Source organism: Ranitomeya imitator, chromosome 3, assembly GCF_032444005.1.
Source record: "Ranitomeya imitator isolate aRanImi1 chromosome 3, aRanImi1.pri, whole genome shotgun sequence".
In the NCBI taxonomy this organism is placed as follows: domain Eukaryota; kingdom Metazoa; phylum Chordata; class Amphibia; order Anura; family Dendrobatidae; genus Ranitomeya; species Ranitomeya imitator.
The window spans coordinates 401504787-401529043 of NC_091284.1; the positions used below are offsets into that span (position 1 = coordinate 401504787).

General features: G+C 42.4%; 1 protein-coding gene across 7 annotated transcripts in view; it reads left to right on the forward strand.

Annotated features, from left to right (window-relative positions):
• The window catches only part of INPP5B (inositol polyphosphate-5-phosphatase B), a 299917-nt gene extending 279204 nt beyond the window's left edge, over window positions 1–20713 (forward strand). For all 7 annotated transcript variants that reach the window (XM_069757108.1, XM_069757101.1, XM_069757102.1 and 4 more), the window contains 6 exons: window positions 1549–1784; window positions 1874–1987; window positions 3032–3116; window positions 4387–4514; window positions 9888–9999; window positions 17885–20713. In XM_069757108.1, coding sequence (XP_069613209.1) covers window positions 1549–1784; window positions 1874–1987; window positions 3032–3116; window positions 4387–4514; window positions 9888–9999; window positions 17885–18006 — 797 coding nt within the window. In that variant the 3' untranslated portion in view covers window positions 18007–20713. The remainder of the gene's footprint in view (window positions 1–1548; window positions 1785–1873; window positions 1988–3031; window positions 3117–4386; window positions 4515–9887; window positions 10000–17884) is intronic.
• The last annotated feature ends 3544 nt before the right edge of the window (window positions 20714–24257 follow it).

Here is a 24257-nt window from a genome sequence, read left to right on the forward strand (position 1 = left end):
CCTTATCCCCATCCTTGTCTGCATGGCTCCTTATCCCCATCCTTGTATGCATGGCTACTTATCCCCATCCTTGTCTGCATGGCTCCTTATCCTCATCCTTGTATGCATGGCTCCCCATCCCCATCCTTGTATGTATGGCTCCTCATCTCCATCCTTGTATGCCTGGCTCCTCATCCCCATCCTTGTCTGCATGGCTCCTTATCCTCATCCTTGTCTGCATGGCTCCTTATCCCCATCCTTGTCTGCATGGCTCCTTATTCCCATCCTTGTCTGCATGGCTCCATATCCCCATCCTCGTATGCATGTCTCCTCATCCCTATCTTTGTATGTATGGCCCCCATGAGAAAAGCATAAAAAATATAAAGGAAAACATCCTACTTGCCTTCCCTGAGGGCCCTCGCAGCATCTTGTTCCAGTGACATCAACATCTGCTGCCAAGCAATCACGTGTTCCCGCTCATTAAGGTAATAAATATTCACCTCTCTACTCACCTATGGGAGTGGAGAGAGGTGAATATTCATTATCTTAACCCCTTTCTGCCATCGGATGGAATAGTACTATCGATGGCAGATCCCCTGCTTTGATGCAGGCTCCGGTGGTGAGCCCTCATCAAAGCCGGGACATGTCAGCTGTTTTGAACAGCTGTCATGTGCCCGCAATAGCAGCGGGTGGAATCTAGTACATCACATGGTAAAGCCAATGGCGTTGTTCAAAAGTACAGCTCATTCCGCAAAAAATAAGCCCTCACATGGCCATATTGACGGAAAAATAAAAAAGTTATGGCTCTGGGAAGAAGGGGAGCAGAAAACGAAGACGCAAAACTGAAAAACTCCAGGGGTTGAGGGGTTAGTGAGCGGGCACCCGTGATCACCCTGCCGCTGCAGATGCTGGCGGCTGTGGCTGACTTTGTGTGCGCTATAAGTGAAATGAATATTCATTGCCAGTGCAGTGATCATTTCTCTTTAGCAGCAGGTACAGGCTTTAGCCGCAGCCGCCAACTTCGGCCTCCTGTGACAACGACTCGTGTATAAGCAGAGTGGGACGTTTTCAGCACAAAAAAAATGCTAAAAAAAACTCGGCTTATACATGAGTATATACGGTAACTACTCACTTCTGCACGTTCCCATGCTGATCTGGTCTCTAAATATATCACAACCCTACCTGTGGGCACTAGCACCGCCACTCTCCTCAGCCCGCACACAGGCTGGTGGGAGGATGCGTGACCTGATGGGACGGTGCGCATGCAGAGGAGATTGGCCACAGTGCCAGTGACGATGGAGATGGCAAGGGGGCTGAGAAGAGTGGTGGTGGCACTAGTCCTGAGGAGGTGGCGCGTGCTATAGGTACGCTGCTACTGCTATAGACTGTTGCACATTGGTGGCCTGCTTGTAGGTACAAGGGCAAGCTAGACATCTTTGTCATTTCCAATGACTATTCTCCTGCTGTCAGGAATGACAGTCTGTATAGTGTCCTAACATTTTACATAATAGTAATCCATATTTTACAAGTCTGAAAAGGCCAACCAAGTCTTTTATTTTCTGTTCGTAGGATCGAAAGCACAAATAGAGCTGGAGTTATTCGTCAATAACCAGACAGCGGCTCGACTAAACTCTGGGGAGGAAAAATTGGAGGACATTTTGATTCTACACTTAGACAGAGGAAAAGATTTCTTCTTGTCTGTGAGTGGAGACTATCTGTACAGCAGCTTTGGATCCTCCATCCAGATGTTGTGTTATATGAGAGAGCCCATCAGAGACATGTCTGCCAACAAAATCCGAGAACTGGTATGGTCATCCTGTCATAGTGGTCCAAATGCTATAACTCTATATCTGTATGACTATATAAAAATTAGATGTTTTCCTTGTCACGTTAGGCACATATGCCTCTTCAAATGAAGGATGATTTTGTTGGTGCGGAGAAACCTTTAGATGTGCCAAAAGAGCTGTGCATGATGGTGGATCACTTATACCGGAATGCATCCCTGCAGGTCAGATTATTCCGATTCCTCACTTAATTTGAGCCATTACTGAGGAGTTTATAGGTAGAAGAGACGGGTTTTATAACGTAACCTTTCATGGACAGGTCATCAATATACTAATAAACCTAAATGCCACAGGATTGCTTTAGATCTTGACTACATACCAATATAATGCCTTGTGGAAAAACGTATTACTCATAACAGTGTATATGTCACCTGCACTTGAGCTTTTTCAGCACATTAATGTCTTTACTTTACTAATATATAGCGCCATTAATTCCATATACCTAGAGAAATTATCATCACTGTCCCCATTGGGGCTCACAATCTAGAGTCCCTATCAGTATTTCTTTGGCGTGTGGGAGGAAACCGGAGTAGCTGAGGAAACCTACGCTAACACGGGGAGAACATAAAAACTTCTTGCAAATGTTGTCCTTGGTGGGACAAGGGTGCAGTGCTAGCCACTGAGCCACCATGCTGCATACCACAGTTTCGTCCCTAAGGTAGTCAGATGGCGTATAACATGGACGACAATCGCTATGCTCGGACTGGCTGGTGACTTTCCTGACCCGAGCATGACGCCATGTATTTCTACGGAGCTGTCACGCTCTAGTCCGTGCACCCTAATTTTAAATGTACACTCATAGATACATCTCCACCAAACCTTTGTATAAGCCACCGATGGTTGGCAGCTATTAATCCTGCCCCACCACAGACACGTATATATTACACATGCATACATGGGTAATGGTTCTTAATAGGGCAGCACTTATGGCAGCTTCATTTTCACAATGGATTTCAACATGATCAATTGTGATTCAGTTTTTGTCCCCTGAAATCTGCAGTGAAACGTTGGGACACATTAGATGAACCTGTTAATATAAGTTTCACATGACCTTTCTCTGTGGCTTATAGACCCCTTTGAGCAAAATATTTTATGCAGCCGATAGCTCTAATTTTGCATGTGGAAGATCTGTTAATTTCAGTGCCTGTGACATGGAATAATGGATATGGAATTAGACATAACTGTACATTTTTTTCTGTTTGTTTTAGGAAGATTTATTTCAGCAGCCTGGGCTAAGATCTGAATTTGAAGCCATTAGAGACTATTTAGATACTGGATTTCCAGAGTCTATCCGTATCCTTTAAGTGGTAAAATATAGCTCATTCAGATGTTCTTTTTTTTTTATATGCTTTTAAAAAAACTGACTTTTTTATCATTGTGCTACATTTGTTTTCATTAGTTTTTGGTTTATGTTTCACTAGCAATATTGCATCCCATTACATCCCTTCTATGCTGGGGGGTGAAAGATTACAGACCTGAAAGCTTTTAGCGTTGAGCTATGGATTAATGTGTCCCTGACCACATAATAACAATAACAATGAAAAACTGACGTGCATTTGAAATACAATACATACACAGTTATAATGACAAGAATGGAAGTGTCACAGGCTCACTGTCCATGGCCTGGCAGCTGTTAATAGGGATTCCATGGACAGGCTTAGCACAAGCAGTTCGGTTAACTAGCTACTAAGGGTTTCCCTGGCCCTCACTTTTTAATCCTTGTGCAGGGATCTAGACTTACCTAGTGACCCTTGGGTGAGGCCATGCAGTAAGCTGCTGACAAGTGGAGCAAGCTTGTGGTAAGAAAGGGTTGATTGCAAAAGATCAGATGTGTGATGAAATCGGAAAGCAAGCGGGTTTACAAAATACAAGCCAAAGTCACAAAATGGAATCAACAAAGTAGCACAACAGGAGAAATGGCTCAGAACCGTAACTAACTAGGTCTAGCTAAACTAAAGAACTGTCAGCAAGAGACTGTCTGTTGGGGTTTACATAGAAAGGAGCCCCATCCATGGTTCCCAGCAGAGAGCTAATTACATACCGGCTCACTGCAGCAAAACACAGGTGGACAGGAAAGGGACAGCTAGTCTCGGCAATCTAAAAGCTAAACTGCCGCATGCTGTTCACACATGGCTGTGATGGGAAATAAAGGATTGGTAGTACAAAAATGAAGCCATTAGGTGATGGTAGAGGACAGACGCACAACATGGTCAGCGTATACCTTTAATTGTTAGTATCGCATTCAGTATATAAATGTCAGCAGTCTACGCCCACTGTGGAAATGCAATTATATAGCTTCACCCCATAATATAATTATAAAAATAATGCTGACTTCCTCCTGCCATGGCTAATATAACGAATAGTTAACGTTGAGTGTCTTTTAAGAAGTTATTCATGTGACCATTCTTCCATTGATACAGGGCTTTTAATTAAGGTGAAGAAAGCCCCATAATGTATTGTACGCTCAATATATGCAGATTTATACCACATGGAAATCTGATGGAGGCTCTTGGACGTGTGTGTGCTTTTGTGGAGCAGTCTGGTTTCCTTAATATTCTGCAAGCTGGAAGCAACCATTCTATTATTGAGGCATTGCTGCTATTTCTAGAAGGCCTCCCAGAGCCTGTTATCTGCTACAGCTTCTATGACAGATGTGTACAGCATGCTGGAGACTATATCGGCAGTGGAGAGGTAATGACTTACGTACATAATTTTTTCTTGTATATCTTCTAGCCAAAAAATGATGATCGCCATATCCTTTAGCCGCCTGCCGGGTTGTCTCTAGCAGTTGTAGAAGCCAGACCAACAAGCAAAACTAATAGTTTAGTAATATTTTTTGTAGTCTTTATAAACCTCCCTAAAACCTCATGGAAAAAGTGACGTGATTGCCCAGAGCAGCGATTTTAGAAATTGTTGGCCTAAAAGTCACTAGGAAACTGCAAACTGATTGGTGGCAATGGACCACAAGGCCTCTTATTCCTCACAGACTTTTGTTAAAGAAGACAGAATTTCTCTCTAGGGTAAATCATTGGAACCTAAGTGCACTAGGTGGTCACTAACTTTACTTTTACTAGTTTTAGGGTAATTATCCATCAAACCTAACTAGAGGTTTCTTTTTTCTTTGTTTTAAAAGGCTTCTTTTACCTTAGTGTGTAGCTAGCACGTGAACTCAGCCTTACAAGTGTATACACAGAGACCCCTATACAGGAAACATTCAGCCACATTAGTATGGCCATATTAGTATCTGGCACGTTTCTCATGTAAGTGATGCAAGTCACTGAAAATTCAGTCCTTTTCTGCCTTCGTTTTCTCAGTTTAGGAAAGCGGGCTTACTACTAAGGCTACTTTCACACTAGCGTCGGATTCGGCCCGTCGCAGTGCGTCGGGCCGATATTCCGGCGCTAGCGTTTGATACGCCGCACAACTGGTGCAGCGGATGCATTTCTCCGGCGCATCCGCTGCCCCATTGTGAGGTGCAAGGAGGTGGGGGTGGAGTTCCGGCCGCGCATGCGCGGTCGGAAAAAGCAGTCCGTCGGCAGCAAAAAACGTTACATTTAACGTTTTTTGCTCCCGGCGGTCCGCCACAACACGGCGCAACCGTCGCACGACGGTTGCGACGTGTGTCAATACGTCGCAATGCGTCGGTAATGTTACTCTATGGGGCAAAAACGCATCCTGCAAACAACTTTGCAGGATGCGTTTTTTCCCCTAAATGACGCATTGCGACGTATTCAAAAAAACGCCAGTGTGAAAGTAGCCTAATATGGCCACTATTGTAATATACACTGATGTTGCAAATCCGGCTTTCTTAGAGGAGTTCTGGAAGAGGTGATACATTACGCCATAACCAGCAGAGGCTCTGAAGGCTAAGTGATGGATGGCATATTTCAAAGTTTTTAGAGGATTTTTTTAAAAATGGCAAAATTCATTTTATTACTGCATCCCCTGTACCTGCACTGTCTCTAAATTGAAAATAAAATCACTGTAAGGGCTCGCTCACATTCACATATAAAAAAAATCCGTCCAATTTCGCTCCTGAAAAGTTAAACAAGTGGAATCTGTATGGTTGAACGTGTCATGTGAGTGCAATAAGTGTGTGATTATTTTCTTGCCTAGAATCCCTACACAATCCATATGATATGCTTATGCAATGCATTTTTAGCATCTTTTACATACTATAGTGCTCTATGTAGCTTAAAACTAGTTTATAAAAGTAATAAAGCAATCTTATATAAACATATAGATACATGGATAGCTAGATATCCTGCACATATATACAGTACAGACCAAAAGTTTGGACACACCTTCTCATTTAAAGATTTTTCTGTATTTTCATGACTATGAAAATTGTACATTCACACTGAAGGGATCAAAACTATGAATTAACACATGTGGAATTATATACTTAACAAAGAAGTGTGAAACAACTGAAATTATGTCTTATATTCTAGGTTCTTCAAAGTAGCCACCTTTTGCTTTGATGACTGCTTTGCACACTCTTGGCATTCTCTTGATTCTCTCTTTCATAGTCCTGAAAATACAGAAAAATCTTTAAATGAGAAGGTGTGTCCAAATTTTTGGTCTGTATTGTAATTTCACAAGTCCCTTACACAGAGGTGTATCTAGGTTTTCTGGCACCCAAAGCAAGAATTCAGTTTTGCGCCCCCCACACAAACACACCCACAAGCACACATGCAATTTGTACACTTAGTCATGTGCCAAACTGCTCTAACTAATTCTCTAAATGTTCAGTGAAAAACTGAGAGAAGCGGGAAGAAATGCGAGCTGTCACATGGCCGTAAGTATGAAAATCGCATATGAGTGAAGTTGCCGTACGATGACTGCTGGAACCTGCAGAGCTGAATCCTGACATTGAGGAGAACACACACTGTTAGGATTGGCTACAGGGCTTCATTTTATAATGAAAGCACTTGTCCAGGTTTGAGATTTAAGTATATGTGACTGCAGGTTTCTGAATTATTACAGCACATGTACTTCACACTTTTAGTATTCTCCCTTACCGGTGGCAAGAGTGGACGGTCATGTCAGCACAAGTATGTGTTTTCTATACTTCTGGCCACATTCCGACTAGATGTGTCCTGCCTCGCTCAATTCATTTTCATTGAGTGACGCCATTTCTCATTGGCACATGACCGCATGTATGTAAATCGCTGGCATGAGAGAATCCTGACAGCGTGCAGTGCACACTGTGAGAACTCAGAAGTCTGAAGTCACATAGAATAACTGCAGTCTCATGACAAACCTGGACAACCCCTTTAACGCTCCTAACATAAATAAAAATATGAGAATTAGCCAGTATCACAAATAACATTTACATCCAGGTACCTGATAGATGATGTCGTCTCTGGAGTCATTCTTTCTTTTCTTTCTTCATCTTGTCCAGACTCCATGGTGAGTTCTTTCATCCACAGCTTGTCTCTGCAGACTTCCATCTTCTTCGGTCTCCTGCAGCACATCCCCACACGATGCCCTTAAAGATGGCAGTGTCATTACAATGCTCCTAAATAAAAATATCTGCCCTACGCTGAGCCACCGGATTAAATAATTGCCCCTCACTATATTCCCTGCACAAAATATGTCCCCACACTGTTCCTCTTATGGTACATGTTCTCCACACTGCCAGCCACCAGGGGAAAAACTTCGGACCGCTGCATTAGGCGCCCCCCCCGCCGGCTGAGCCCGGGAAACATGCCCTGGCTGCTTCCCTCTAGATATGCCTCTGCCCTTACATATAATAAACTTGCACACTTTAGTGCCTTTCATGCTTTCATGTGGCACTAAAGGGTGTTTAGCCTTGTTTAACCAAATAAATAAGTGAAAAAACAACATGGGGTCCCCCCCATTTTTGATAACAGCAAAGGTAAAGCAGACAGCTGTGAGCTATATCAGGTTGGGAAAGTACCTGGTTATTGGGCGCTTTGCCTCTTCCCGATTTTTGCCATTACAGTGTGGTGGCAATTGGGTTAATGGTAATTAGGGTTGATGTCAGCTGTGACTTGTCAAAACTCACATCTGGCATCAAGCCCTGGTGTTAGTAATGGAGAGACGTCTATCAGACGCCACCATTACTAACTACTAACTCAGTAATTAAAAATAAAAACACACACAAAAAAATAATTAATTGAAAAAACAAATACTTTCCATGGTTAACCAATTTATTTTTTATTAAAAAAAAAAACATGCAGGTCCGCCGTAGTCTCCCAAATCCGACGTAGTCCACAAATCCCTACCTGAAAAACATAAAAACAGAGAATAAAAAACAAAACACTGTGCCTTGTTCACCAATTTATTACAAAACAAACGTTCCCACGCTGGTCCGATGTAGTACAGCATTCCCCGACTGCGGCCCGGCAACTGTAAATAGCAGTAAGTAACGTTACTCCTATTCACAGTTTGCCGGCTCCCTCTGCGCTCCGAGACCCGACGGCTCAGAATAGCGGTGATGTCAGTAACTATACCGCTCATCAGAGGCTCGGAATCAAGTCTCAGTGCACCACAGCAAATCGGGAAGAGTGAGGCAAAGTGCCAGAATTGCAGAATTGGAGCATCTCATGTAATGCTCCACTTCTGGGGCAGCTGCGGGCTGGTATTTTTAGGCTGGGAAGGGCCCAATAACCATGGACCTTCCCAACCTGATAATATCAGCTCACAGCTGTCTGCATTACCTTTGTTGGTTATCAAAAATAGGGGGCCCCACACTAAAGTTAAAGTTTATTATACGTAGGGGGCTTGTGACATTAAATATCTACAGGAAATCTATTCTACATATCTTGTCTATCTATTCTGACAGTTCTGGCTGTGAATGTACTGTACTTGGCTGATAAAATGTTGTGGTTCCTTTTTGAGATGTGTGCATAAAAATGGAATGGCAGATGAATGGTCCACGTGCCATACGATTTTTTTTTTTTTTTTCTCGCACCCATTGACTTTCATTGGCGAGTCTCGTCTTATATACGGAGTCAATTGCAGCATGCTGCAATTTTTTCCTGACGCTGACTAGACCAAGAAAAAATGCGCAGATGAACAATGCCTCTTTGAATAACATTGATCAGAGTGCAATATGATGTTTTCTCGCATTGCACTTCTCAAGACTATATTCCAGTGTGAGCGAGCCCTTAAAGAGTGGTCCCCTCCTGTGAACTTAATTAGAAACTTCAGAGAAATACAATATTTTATTCTTAATGCTCAACCTAAAGCAAAACCGAAGAAATGGGCCCATATATGTGTTGGTATAAGTGCAATGTGTAAGTGAACATTCACACTTAACAGACAGGAGCGGGGATAAAAACAATGCACATTTACACTGTGGCCAGATCTGGGTCCTGCTCTGCCCCCTCATCTATTTGAGGCCTGCTGGCACATGGCAAGGTGAACTAGTTAGGGACCATCCCAATCAGGTACACACACCTTGTCGTGGTGAAATGACTATTACGCTCTTTTGATCAAAATAGTGTCAACTTGGTACTGATGTTATTCACATGTACTATTACCATTTACTCAGGGTATTTGCTCAGTTGTCTTTATCCTGGGTTATTAATACTCAACCTCTCTTTGCTTCAGTTGGTGATTACATAGAATCAGAAAAACGTAGCAGCTTTTGATGTGCAAATCCACTTAAAAAATACTCTACACCCGGAAAACATGATTATTTTTTATGTATTGTTACAAAACTGCAGAGGGAGTTGTTGTTGTTTTTTCCGCTTGTCTATCCATCAGAACAAATTGAAATCACTAAATATAGACTCTAGCTAGTGTACCTTTCTAAAGATGTGATATTTCCCAATTAAACTTGCTTAGTGAATTAACATGTGCCTTAAAATACAAGTTGGGCTCATTCACAGGTCAGTGATTTTTCATCAGTGTTTGCATGCCAAAACCAGGAGTGTCTCCAACAGGTTTCCATCTTTCAATTAGAGGTTGTTTTTTTTTTTTTGCATGTTCCACCCCTGGTTTTGGCATACAAACACTGATGAAAAATCACTGACCTGTGAATGAGCCTTTTATATTAATAAAAAACTAAACAAAACCTTTTATGTCATCTAGATAATTTCCATGTTACCGCTGCATCATAAAAATGTCTTCAACTACTTAATCTCATTTTTGCGGGGGCTGCTAAATAATGCATTACAGAATCATTTGGATGTCAACATTTTAGGTGAGTTTTTTTTTCTGTTACACTTTGATTATTTTTAATAAATTATTAAAAATGCACCAAGTGTTTGATCTCTTGTAAGTAAGTATAAATACACCAACTGATTATCCTAAATTAATATGGCCGTAAAGCAGAAATCACATAGAAACACCAAAAAAAGTAAGGGACTTTACAAAAAGGCCAAAAGTGTAAATTTTGTAAAGGATATATATAAAGTTTATTAGAGACATCTTAAAAACATATAAAAGAGAGAACACCGCTGGTACAGAAAAAAAAGTGGGTACACCCAGATAATATGCAAGCATAAGTGTGTACTTCAAATATATTGCTGTCACATATTTTAATAGACCCTATTAGATGTAGGTAATAATCCCAGGAAAAAGGATTGGGGTAACAGGTAATAGGGAGAAATGCAACTGATATTAACAATCTAAGTATAGCAGTAAAATAGACACATGGTGTGAAGTGTGCTAGGCAATGAATCTAAGTGTGCCTATGAAAAACTGGCGCCATTACAAAAGGAATTTGTATAGTTATAGGAGGCAGAGTTGCCCTGTTCACGATAAATTGTTATCAAGCTATAATGCTGCCTGCTTGACACACACAGAGATATGCGAACATGCAATAGTTATGCAATAAAAGAGTACTTGATAATAGGTACTGTACCTCAGAAAAGGACACTGGGGACCCACCACACATGACACACGTTTCGCACTTTATTGCTTCATCCAGGGGTGGTTGGGTACTGACCAGATAGACTGTTTAAGGTATTGGCAACCAATAAAGTTAGAAGAGTCAAATATGTGCCTGATTGCTAATTACCGCCGCCGCATGGTGTGACATAGAATGGTTACGCCGTTCTCATGGTGACTTTCGATCGTGACATGGTGATTTTGTGTCATGGACTACCCGTGACACCTCCGCAAAAGACCTGATGAAAATAATGCAGTGTTTACTGGTGCCGTGGCAACACTGCTGTTACCCAGCGTTGTCCCGTGACCAAGTGACGCCGTTGTCTTAGTGTGCAGTCACGTGAGCGGATCGTTGATGTTCGTGCTACATCACGTGAGGATTCTTCAGATTGCCGTGGAAATAGGTGGTATGTCCTCGGTACCCAAATCAAAGTAAGAAAAGAAAACTCCGCTGATGTTAAAATAAAAAAAAAAACATGAAGAACAAATACTAATCTATATAGGGTAGCTAAGAAGAAATAAAACTGAATATGTTAGACTTTATAGTTGAAAAAAGTGTAATCAAGGTTAATTCATCAGAATCAAACAATAAGGTCCATACAAGGTATGTATCAGTTCTTTTTGATGCAAGATTGGGTATATATAGTATCACGTGTAAGAATCAATTAGAGATAGTGTTTTAAGAGGATAAGAACTGTATCTAAAATCACTGAAGCGATGCAGTTCATATAATAAATAAATATGGTGAACTATGTGAATAAATAAGGTGTGTACAAAAAAAAAGGGGGGGGGGGATGGACATTGATAAGCCCTCTGATCCGGGAAAATGAATGTATTTAAATGAATTGTTAGAGAGATAATCATAAATAATAGAAACATAATAGATAAAAAAGGTGCTGTGGTGTTACATTAGCCAAAAGATTAAAACGATAGGTGGACCAAAAGGGACCATAAGAAAAATTGTTAAAAGAGAAGTAAAGTGCCATAATGTTGCATTGACAGATAGCTTAGAATTATGGGAAGATCTATAGGGACATGTACAAAGGCACATGTATAGATATACACATTCATGTACAAAAAGCAGTGTGATCAAGGAAAAGGAGTATATGTGAATAAAGTGCATCCGTGTTAGAACAGTAAATAGTGTTAAAAGCCTATTTACAAAAATAGTACCTAGTTGAGAACATAAACTGAGATAAAGTGTCATTGGTATAACATTAGCGGGAGGCTTAAAGATGATAGGGAGACCTATAGGAGTTTTCATAGTCTTATAGGGCAGACAAATCCTTGGGCAGAAACTATAAAGATGTTTCTGGCTCCGACATAGAGGCATAAGGGGACATCCTTTGTAAAAAACAAATACAGCAAGAATTAAAAGAAAGACACAAGCAAAATGAGTAAAACCAGCATAAAAACAATCCATCCTGAAAACGGCTCACGAATAGTGTCTACTCAAAGAATATGTAATTATCCAGACCTAGGGTGCTTCAGAAATGAAGAAGAATACACTTGATGAAAGGTGATCTATACTGGTAAAAAAGGCAGGAGGTTGCTGGTCAAAATCTCGTGATTCATAACCCCATCCATCCTCCTTCAATACGGTGCTGTCATCCTGTCCCCTTTGCAGAAATGCACCCCAAAGTATGAGATTTACCCCACCATATTTCACTGTTGGGACGGTGTTCTTGAGGTTCTTAAAGAAAAACTAACGTGTGTGAGAGCCAGAATTCTTGCTGGCTGGTAGGTGATCAAATACTTATTCCATGCAATAAAATTTAACCCCTTCCCGACCTTTGACGCCACGTAGGCGTCATGAAAGTCGGTGCCAATCCGACCCATGACGCCTATGTGGCATCATGGAAAGATCGCGTCCCTGCAGGCCGGGTGAAAGGGTTAACTCCCATTTCACCCGATCTGCAGGGACAGGGGGGGTGGCTTCACCCCCTCGTGGCTACGATCGCTCTGATTGGCTGTTGAAAGTGAAACTGCCAATCAGAGCGATTTGTAATATTTCACCTATTATAACGGGTGAAATATTACAATCCAGCCATGGCCGATGCTGCAATATCATCGGCCATGGCTGGAAACATTAATGTGCCCCCACCCCACCGATCGCCCCCCCAGACCCCCGATCTGTCCGGTACACTGCTCCGGCTCCCCTCTGTCCTGTGCTCCGCTCCCCCCGTGCTCTTGTCCGCTCCCCCCGTGCTTCAATCACCCCCCCCCCCCGTGCTCCGATCACCCCCCCTGCACTCCGATCCACCCCCCCGTGCTCCGTTCTACCCCCCCCGTGCTCTGTTCCACCCCTCCCGCACTCCGATTCACCCCCCCATGCTCCGATTCTACCCCCCCCCCCCCCCCCGTGCTCCCCCCGACCCTATCATACTTACCGATCCTGCCGGGGTTCGTCTGTCTTCACCCCGGGCGCCGCCATCTTCCAAAATGGCGGGCGCGTTCCAAAGTGCATTTTGATCACTGAGATATAATCTATCTCAGTGATCAAAATAAAAAAAATAATAAATGACCCCCCCCCCTTTGTCACCCCCATAGGTAGGGACAATAAAAAAAAATAAAGAATTTTCTTTTTTCCACTAATGTTAGAATAGGGCTAGGGGTAGGGTTAGGGTTAGGGCTAGGGTTAGGGCTAGGGTTAGGGTTTCGGTATGTGCACACGTATTCTGTTCCTCTGCGGATTTTTCCGCTGCGGATTTGATAAATCCGCAGTGCTAAACCGCTGCGGATTTATGGCGGATTTACCGCGTTTTTTCTGCGCATTTCACTGCGGTTTTACAACTGCGATTTTCTATTTGAGCAGTTGTAAAACCGCTGCGGAATCCGCACAAAGAAGTGACATGCTGCGGAATGTAAACCGCTGCGTTTCTGTGCAGTTTTTCCGCAGCGTGTGTACAGCGATTTTTGTTTCCCATAGGTTTACATTGAACTGTAAACTCATGGGAAACTGCTGCGGATCCGCAGCGTTTTCCGCAGTGTGTGCACATACCTTTAGAATTAGGCTATGTGCACACGGTGTGGATTTGGCTGCGGATCCGCAGTGGATTGGCCGCTGCGGATTCGCAGCAGTGTTCCATCAGGTTTACAGTACCATGTAAACATATGGAAACCAAATCCGCTGTGCCCATGGTGCGGAAAATACCGCGCGGGAACGCTGCGTTGTATTTTCCGCAGCATGTCAATTCTTTGTGCGGATTCCGCAGCGTTTTACACCTGTTCCTCAATAGGAATCCGCATGTGAAATCCGCACAAAAAACACTGGAAATACGCGGAAAATCCGCAGGTAAAACGCAGTGCCTTTTACACGCGGATTTTTCAAAAATTCTGAAAAATCTCACACGAATCCGCAACGTGGGCACATAGCCTTAGGGTTAGGGTTGGAATTAGGGTTGTGGTTAGGGTTGTGATTAGGGTTATGGCTACAGTTGGGATTAGGGTTGTGGTTAGGGTTAGGGGTGTGTTGGGGTTAGGGTTGTGGTTAGGGGTGTGTTGGGGTTAGGGTTGTGATTAGGGTTATGGCTACAGTTGGGATTAGGGTTAGGGGTGTGTTGGGGTTAGTGTTGGAGGTAGAATTGAGGGGTTACCACTGTTTAGGCACATCAGGGGTCTCCAAACGCAACATGGCGCCACCATTGATTCCAGCCAATCTCGTATTCAAAAAGTCAAATGGTGCTCCCTCAATTCCGAGCCCTGACGTGTGCCCAAACAGTGGTTTACCCCCACATATGGGGTACCAGCATACTCAGGATAAACTGCGCAACAATTACTGGGGTCCAATTTCTCCTGTTACCCTTGTGAAAATAAAAAAATGCTTGCTAAAACATCATTTTTGAGGAAAGAAAAATGATTTATTATTTTCACGGCTCTACGTTGTAAACGTCTGTGAAGCACTTGGGGGTTCAAAGTGCTCACCACATATCTAGATAAGTTCCTTTCGGGGTCTAGTTTCCAAAATGGGGTCACTTGTGGGGGGTTTCTACTGTTTAGGCACACCAGGGGCTCTGCAAACGCAACGTGACGCCCGCAGACCATTCCATCAAAGTCTGCATTTCAAAAGTCACTACTTCCCTTCTGATCCCCGACGTGTGCCGAAACAGTGGTTTACCTCCACACATGGGGTATCAGTGTACTCAGGAGAAACTGAACAACAACTTTTGGGGTCCAATTTCTCCTGTAACCCTTGGGAAAATAAAAAATTCTGGGCTAAATAATTATTTTTGAGGACAGAAAACGTATTTATTATTTTCACGGCTCTGCATTATATACTTCTATGAAGCACTTGGGGGTTCAAAGTGCTCACCACACATCTAGATAAGTTCCTTTCGGGGTCTAGTTTCCAAAATGGGGTCACTTGTGGGGGGTTTCTACTGTTTAGCCACATCAGGGGCTCTGCAAACGCAACGTGACGCCCGCAGAGCATTCCATCAAAGTCTGCATTTCAAAACGTCACTACTTCAATTCCGAGCCCCGGCATGTGCCCAAACAGTAGTTTACCCCTACATATGGGGTATCACCGTACTCAGGAGAAACTGGACAACAAATATTGGGGTCAAATTTCTCCTGTTACCCTTGGGAAAATTAAAAAATTCTGGGCTAAATAATTATTTTTGAGGAAAGAAAACGTATTTATTATTTTCACGGCTCTGCATTATAAACTTCTGTGAAGCACTTGGGGGTTCAAAGTGCTCACCACACATCTAGATAAGTTCCTTTCGGGGTCTAGTTTCCAAAATGGGGTCACTTGTGGGGGGTTTCTACTGTTAAGCCACATCAGGGGCTCTGCAAACGCAACGTGACGCCCACAGAGCATTCCATCAAAGTCTGCATTTCAAAACGTCACTACTTCACTTCCGAGCCTCGGCATGTGCCCAAACAGTGGTTTACCCCCACACATGGGGTATCAGCGTACTCAGGACAAACTGGACAACAACATTTGGGGTCCAATTTCTCCTATTACCCTTGGCAAAATAGGAAATTCCAGGCTAAAAAATCATTTTTGAGGAAAGAAAAATTATTTTTTATTTTCATGGCTCTGCGTTATAAACTTCTGTGAAGCACCTGGGGGTTTAAAGTGCTCAATATGCATCTAGATAAGTTCCTTGGGGGGTCTAGTTTCTAAAATGGGGTCACTTGTGGGGGAGCTCCAATGTTTAGGCACACAGGGGCTCTCCAAACGCGACATGGTGTCCGCTAACGATGGAGATAATTTTTCATTCAAAAAGTCAAATGGCGCTCCTTCCCTTCCGAGCCTTACCATGTGCCCAAACAGTGGTTTACCCCCACATATGAGGTATCAGTGTACTCAGGAGAAATTGCCCAACAAATTTTAGGATCCATTTTATCCTGTTGCCCATGTGAAAATGAAAAAATTGAGGCTAAAAGAATTTTTTTATGAAAAAAAAGTACTTTTTCATTTTTACGGATCAATTTGTGAAGCACTTGGGGGTTCAAAGTGCTCACTATGCATCTAGATAAGTTCCCTGGGGCGTCTAGTTTCCAAAATGGGGTCACTTGTGGGGGAGCTCCAATTTTTAGGCACACGGGGGCTCTCCAAACGTGACATGGTGTCCGCTAAAGAGTGGAGCCAATTTTTGATTCAAAAAGTCAAATGGCGCTCCTTCCCTTCCAAGCCCTGCCATGCGCCCAAACAGTGGTTTACCCCCACATATGAGGTATCAGCGTACTCAGGACAAATTGGACAACAACTTACGTGGTTCAGTTTCTCCTTTTACCATTGGGAAAATAAAAAAATTGTTGCTAAAAGATAATTTTTGTGACTAAAAAGTTAAATGTTCATTTTTTCCTTCCATGTTGCTTCTGCTGCTGTGAAGCACCTGAAGGGTTAATAATCTTCTTGAATGTGGTTTTGTGCACCTTGATGGGTGCAGTTTTTAGAATGGTGTCACTTTTGGGTATTTTCAGCCATATAGACCCCTCAAACTGACGTCAAATGTGAGGTGGTCCCTAAAAAAATGGTTTTGTAAATTTCGTTGTAAAAATGAGAAATCGCTGGTCAAATTTTAACCCTTATAACTTCCTAGCAAAAAAAAATTTTGTTTCCAAAATTGTGCTGATGTAAAGTAAACATGTGGGAAATGTTATTTATTAACTATTTTGTGTCACATAACTCTCTGGTTTAACAGAATAAAAATTCAAAATGTGAAAATTGCGAAATTTTCAAAATTTTCGCCAAATTTCCGTTTTTATCACAAATAAACGCGTAATTTATTGACCTAAATTTACCACTAACATGAAGCCCAATATGTTACGAAAAAACAATCTCAGAACCGCTAGGATCCGTTGAAGCGTTCCTGAGTTATTACCTCATAAAGGGACACTGGTCAGAATTGCAAAAAACGGCAAGGTCTTTAAGGTCAAAATAGGCTGGGTCATGAAGGGGTTAATATAATTATGTAAAAATCATACAATGTGATTTTCTGATTTTTTTTTTTTTATTGTTCGTCTGTTTCTCACAGTTGAAGTGTACTTACGATAAAAATTACAGACCTATCCATTCTTTGTAGGTGGGAAAACTTGCAAAATCGTCAGTGTATTAAATACTTATTTCCTCCACTGTGTGTTGGCATAAGGAATTGTACTATGAGCAGTTCTGAGCAAATTGATATATAGTTTTCAAAGGTTCACTGTAAAGTGGAACATATTGATATAAATGATTATTTCCTTGCGCACCTCTCCTAAGAAAAAGCCTCTTGAATACCCTGTTAATGTGCCACTGCTTTATGCTTTGTCAATTGGACTGCGGGCATTAATTGACCGCTGCAAATCATCTCCTGTAATCCAATAGAAAATGAAGGAAGCACTCCCTCTAGAGATGAGAGAATATTCACGCTGCCATTGTCTGGACCTCCGTTGCAGCCAGACTTGACTTCTGCACTCAGCTTGCTTGGTGCCTCCACTGCTTAGTAGGCCCTGTGACGTCATAACTTTGTGGGGCCTAGTAAGGGCCAAGAATTCTGGGCACAGAAGTGAAGACCAAGCTCTCATGTAGGCCTGGACCAGGGTAGCGCTATTCAAGTTGCTCATCTCCATAAATTCCACCTGAAGTTAATCTGACAAAACCATACCTCATCTGCTAAGCTCCTGCTCCCTGCAGAATGGGCGCCATGATTAGCATATACACAGTACAAGGTTTTCCTCTTCTAATAACTTTGTTTTATTCACAGCCAGTATATTTGGAAACCTGTTGCTCCGACCCCTGCCTGATCATTCAACACCCAGCAACCTGGACAAGAGAAAGTGTCAGGAATTTATTCAGCAGTTCCTCGTTGCAACAGAAAGTCCTTAGTGTCTGGGATCCTGTTTGATCTGCCATCTTTTTCCCGGAAACTGTACTCTCTCTTATATCCTGGTTGTAAATATCATTTGTACTTTTGATGTCCCAGCCATATGAATTCTATTTTATTATGTTGTCGATTTCCGGGAGGTACTCATAGCAAATGCCAGTGTGCCTTTAAATTAGCTGTACCCTATGATATGGTGTGCAATGGATGATACACCGTTGGTAATACACATACCATGACAATACATTTAGGGTATAGCCTTTCATATTCATTTCACAACTTAATCTGTTAATTGTCCCAGAATTTAATAGTTCAACCTTTTAGACATAATTTACTTTATTTGTTAAGAACTGCTTAAATAACAATTACACAAAGCATTGGTAGTAACAATTGCTCTCATCATTTTGATCTAAAATTCCCCCCCAAAATTAAGTGATTATTTCCTACCTACTCAGTAGTATATTGGTGGATTGCTATTTATTTATTTGTAAAGCATATCTTGTGTAACGTTTAAAGAGGACCTATCACTTGCTTAAAAAACTGGGCGAAAAACCATGTAAAGATCCCTCAACTCCCCTGATTCTACTGTGCATTTGTTTTGCTCTGCATCACTCCATTGCAGAGACATTTGTTTCTTCTGGAGGGCAGTGTGTGAAATCTCTGTTTTGTAGTCCAACTGGATGTTTCTTCAGTCTCTTCTAGAGGCGTGTGCCTTCACGCTTCCCAGATGTTGCCAAACACAGCTTAGAATGTAGTAGTCCATCAGTCTCAGACACTGCTGAACTGAGCTTTGTAGTGCCTGTGAGGGAGGGGCAAAGGAACACACCCCTAGAGAAGACTGAAGAAATGCCCATTTGGACTGCACGCAGAGATTGCACATACTTTGCTACAATTGTAGCTCTAGGTTTTTTACCAGCTTTTTAACTCCATTTTAGGGGGTCCTTTTTTAAAAATGTATTTTTACATTATAACGTTTTATCTGGCAATGCTAATGCTTTTGTTCCCAGTTGTCGCAGTGACATGCCCACATCTGTGATGACCTTGTATATTATGAGGCCTACTTCATAGGTCTGTATTTTACACTACATCTATAGGCTGTGTTCTCTGGGCCGGCCGCAGGTCTCCTGGTCGGCATCTACACACAAACCATAAAATGCAGATGTATGATGCCATTTATAACAGTCATCTCTGTTGGGATGCACTCACAATAACATTGTCTCTCTTACCGCCATGCTACACTATAGAGAGCAGGATATGAAATATTCCCTTCAATTGAAAGCTAGCAATGTTTCCATCCAAAAATATGAATGTTACACTGATTAAATAGTACGTCTGATCTAACGTGGTGCCACAATAGTATAATCATGTCTTCCATGACATAGTACATAAGTTGGTTACTGGAGCTCCATCCAGTAGTCCTGAAAAGGTGTTCATAACATATCTAGATATTCAGTGTGCCAAAGTAGTTGACAGTCTAAAAGATTTGGAACATATTCCTAATATACTTGTTTTCGCTGGACAACCCACAGGATAAATGATAACCTGTTGATTGGTGGATGTCCAATCGCTAGGACCAGCACCGATTAGCAGAACGGGGAGCCTTTATGCCCATTAGAATGCAGCGGAAGTGCACATGCCAGTCTGCTGCTCCATTCATTCACTATAGGGCTGCTTTTTCTGGCAGCCAACTTTAGAGAATGAATGGCAAGCAGTCAGGAATCCGACCTGCCTCTCCATTTTGTAATGGAGACAAAAGTGCCCCAACTTGATGAAAATGTCCTGTTCTGCTGATTGGTGTAGGTTCCGGTGCTCAGACCGTCAGTTTTCACTAGACAGCCCCTGTATGCTATGGTTTCTCCACACGAACAGTTCATCTGTTACTCCATTACAGGTCCATCTAGTTATGACTCTGAAGGTGATGGGCTTTTCCAATGCTTATTTATGTCTGCTGTCTTTGTAGGCAAACATGGATTAGGAGCAGCGGGTGTAGGGAAAGGGGGAATGAGTAATGGATTAGTTGTCTTTTATCCCCAGATTAAAACCTCATATAGACTTCTGTAATGTGGCTGCATTTTATCATGCATATTAGAGTTTTAGTATGCGCACTAACCGCACCAATGGGATATATGATGCCGGTAGCCCAGGTTCATTGATTCACAATCACGACATGCGATTGTAATACAAGTGCTATAATGCACCCAAATTACAGCTGTCTGAATGAGTCCTAACTTTGTTTTTAGATATGAGAAGCAATCTACTGCATTGCTAATTTTAAGTGCTGCTGACTGGATACCTGTCGTTGATAATGTAGTTATGCCCCAGTGCCAGTCAGCCAGCCTATTAGAACCTCAAGGTATTGCCAGCTATATAATATGCCATATATCATTTATTGTCCATGATGGATAATCATTTTGAGATATACATATAATATGTATTTTTAAGCTGTAAAGTCATTTGTACAAAAGTTTTACTTTATTTTTTTAAGATCACTCGTGCCACATGTCTGAATTTTTATTCTTGATTGTAAAGTGTTCTGCTGATAGAAAATGTCTGTACAAGCCTATATTGTACCTCTATGTATTTGTACAACACTTGATGTTTTAATTATTTAATTTTTTGGTATTAATATAAAGGAGAAACTATTTAGAAATGTGGTTTATATTCTAGAACCAGTAAGATATTAATAAATAGTGAATATTTCTGTTTTATTTATTTTCTCTCTAATCGACCAGTGTTCTGCTGCCATCAGGTCACCTAATTGCAAGTATATTTTCAATGTGGAAGATGTGCAATGAAGTGTTTGTCAGAAATTCTCAATAGCTTTTTATGTATCCTGTGATTCACCAGCATTTTAGGACAAGGACAGCTCAAGTACCCTAGGACGAAGGCTGTCCATGTCTGTTAATAGACATTAAGCAACAAAAGGGATTAAGATTTCATTAGTATCCATCTAGGTCACGGCTGTTGCCATTCTGAGTGGAAAAAAAAACATGTCTTGCAAATAACACTATTGAAACTCATTTTTTGCAGCATTTTTTAATTCTTGCTTTAAAAAGGTATGGAACTCATTCTGTTTTTTATAAGCTTTTTAATATTTTTATAAAGAAACAAATGAGAACAAAAAAAGGCTGCCACAGCCTATAATGTGTTTATTATTTCACTATTTTCTAGCATTTGACCAGTGTGAATCTACCCTTAATTATAACATTCTGGCTCATTCTGCAGCTGCTGTTGTGGGTAATGGTGCTGCATTAAAGGGAATCTGTCCGAAACATCAACCACCACATACTGCAACTATGGACATGCGAGTCTTTAAAAATGTAAATGTGTTGTTGGATTGAAATTTCAATCTGTCTCTGCATTCAAGAGTAATAAATGTTTTCATTCATATACAGATGAGGTTTTAAGTCCTCTGGACATCACAGAGCACTTAAATGGATTCTGTCAGCAGGAGCTGTCTATAATAGTACACAGGTAATAGGAAGCTGAATAAAAACATAGCTTGATATCTGCGATCTGATTTCTTATTCCAGAGAAATCCATGTTTTCTTATATGTAGATGAGCTGTTAAGATCTGTGGGCCGGACACTGATCTGCATGAGAATCTGCCTCCAGAGCTTGATATAAATAAAATGGGGGCATTACTAGCATGAGACATGTAATAGTTGTGTTCCTGATCTCACTGCAGAGCTGTGTGTGATTATAACGGCACATCTGCAGCAGCTCACAGGCAGACAGGGTGGCAATAGTATTGTAATATAAAAATAATAATCTTTATATAGCGGCAACATATTCCGCAGCGCTTTACAGTTTAACAGTTTCAAACAACAGTCATAAGTAACAACGTTAACAATACAATAATTAAAGCAAAATAAGACGACCCTGCTTGTGAGAACTTACAATCTACAATGAGGTGGGGGAGATACAAAGCACAGGTGTGAATTTACAAAGATGTATTTACAATGATGGCCCAGCCATCTTCAGAGGGTGGGGGATAGATGGAGATAGTGAATGGGCTACACACACACAAACATAAAATGTCTTTGATTAGTGAACGTGGTAGGTCTTTCTGAACAAATGTGTTTTGAGCGAGCGCCTAAAATTATGCAAATTGTGGATGGTCCTAATATCTTGGGGTAGGGCATTCCAGAGGATTGGCGCAGCATGGGAGAAGTCTTGGAGTTGGGAGTGGGAGGTACGGATAAGTGCAGAGGTTAGTCGAAAGTCATTTGCAGAGCGCAGCGGTCGGTTAGGCCCATAGACCGAAATGAGGGAGGTGATGTATGGGGGTGGCGCACTGTGGAGAGCTTTGTGGGTGAGAACAAGTACTTTGAATTGTATCCTGTAATGAATGGGCAGCCAGTGTAAAGACTGGCGAAGAGCGGACGCGTCCGAGTAACGATTAGCTAGATGGACAACCCTGGCTGCTGCGTTAAGGATAGACTGGAGAGGGGAAAGTCGAGTAAGGGGGAGGCCAATTAATAGAGCATTGCAGTAGTACAGGCGGGAGAGGATCAGGGCGACAGTGAGGGTTTTTGTTGTTTCTATGGTGAGAAAAGGGCGGGTTCTAGAGATGTTCTTTAGGTGTAAGCGGCACGAGCGGGCAAGAGATTGTATATGGGAGGTGAAGGAGAGATCGGAGTCAAACATAACACCCAGACAGCGCGCCTGCTGCCGGGGTGTTATTATGGTGCCACCCACGGAGAGGGAAATGTCAGCTTTAAGGAGGTTAGTAGACGGTGGAAGCAGAAGTAGTTAAGTTTTGGAGAGGATGAGTTTCAGATAGAGAGCGGACATGATGTTGGAGACTGCAGATAGACAATCAGTGGCGTTCTGTAGTACAGCGGGGGTAAGGTCAGGGGATGACGTGTATAGTTGTGTGTCATCAGCATAAAGATGATACTGAAAGCTAAATCTGCTGATGGTCTGTCCAATTGGGGCTGTGTAGAGGGAGAAGAGAAGGAGGCCAAGGACTGAGCCCTGAGGTACCCCAACAGTGAGAGGAAGAGGAGATGAAGTGGAGCCAGAGAACAGAACACTGAAGGAGCGGTCAGAAAGATAGGAGGAGAACCAGGAGAGAGCAGTGTCCTTAATGCCTAGTGACTGGAGCCTAGAGAGTTGGAGAGGGTGGTCAACAGTGTCGAAAGCTGCAGAAAGGTCAAGAAGAATGAGCAGAGAGTGGTCACCGTTACATTTTGCTGTCAGAAGGTCATTGGTCACCTTGATGAGTGCAGTTTTTGTCAAATAGAGGGGGCGGTAACCGGACTGTGAAGGGTCTAGGAGGGAGGGAGTGGAGAGGTAACGGGTAAGGCGGGAGTAGACTAGGCACTCCAAGAGTTTAGAGATGAAGGGGAGATTGGAGACTGGTCTGTAGTTGTTTGTGCAGGATGGGTCGAGGGTGGGTTTCTTTAGTAATGGAGTAATTATAGAGTGTTTGAAGGTGGAGGGGAAAATGCCAGAGGAGAAGGAGAGATTAAATATTGTAGTTAGGTGAGTTGTGATCACCGGAGAGAGAGAGACTGGAGGAGGTTTGAGGGAATGGGGTCAGTGGTGCATGTAGTCGGACGAGAAGAAGAGAGGAGCTTGGAGACTTCTTCTTCGGTGATGGGATCGAATGTGGAGAGTGAGCCAGGGGAGATGCAGGGACGGATGGGAATAACTGCACTTTGTATCTGGGAGCGGATTTCCTGATGCATATTATCTGTTTTCTCTGTAAAGTGGGAGACTAGGTCATCAGCACAAATGTCTGTGATAGGGTCTTGTGCTTTTGGCCTGAGGAGGGAGTGAAAGGTGTCAATAGTTTCTTGGGGTTGTTGGATAGTGAGGAGATCAGAGTGGTGAAGTAGGTCTGTGTGGCGAGGTGAAGGGCAGAGTTATAGGACCTTAACATAAATTTGAAGTGTATGAAGTCTTCTGGTGTGCGTGTTTTCCTCCATAAGCGTTCCGCACACCTAGAGCATCTCTGGAGAAATCGGGTTTGTGATGCGAGCCAGGGCTGTTTTACTCTTTGTTTGGAGGTTCTGAGGGTGAGGGGAGCCACTTGGTCCAGGGTGCTTGGTACAGCCAGATCAGGACAGGAAAAAGAAGAGATTGGGGACAATGATGAGTGTAAGGAGTCTGAAAGTGCGTGAGGATTAATAGCATGTAGATTTCTGAATGTGTGGTAGGTAGGAGAGTGCTGGGGTGGGCAAATAATTGTGAGTGTGAAGGATAGAATGTTGTGGTCAGAGAGGGAAAGCGGTGAGTTATCAAGGTA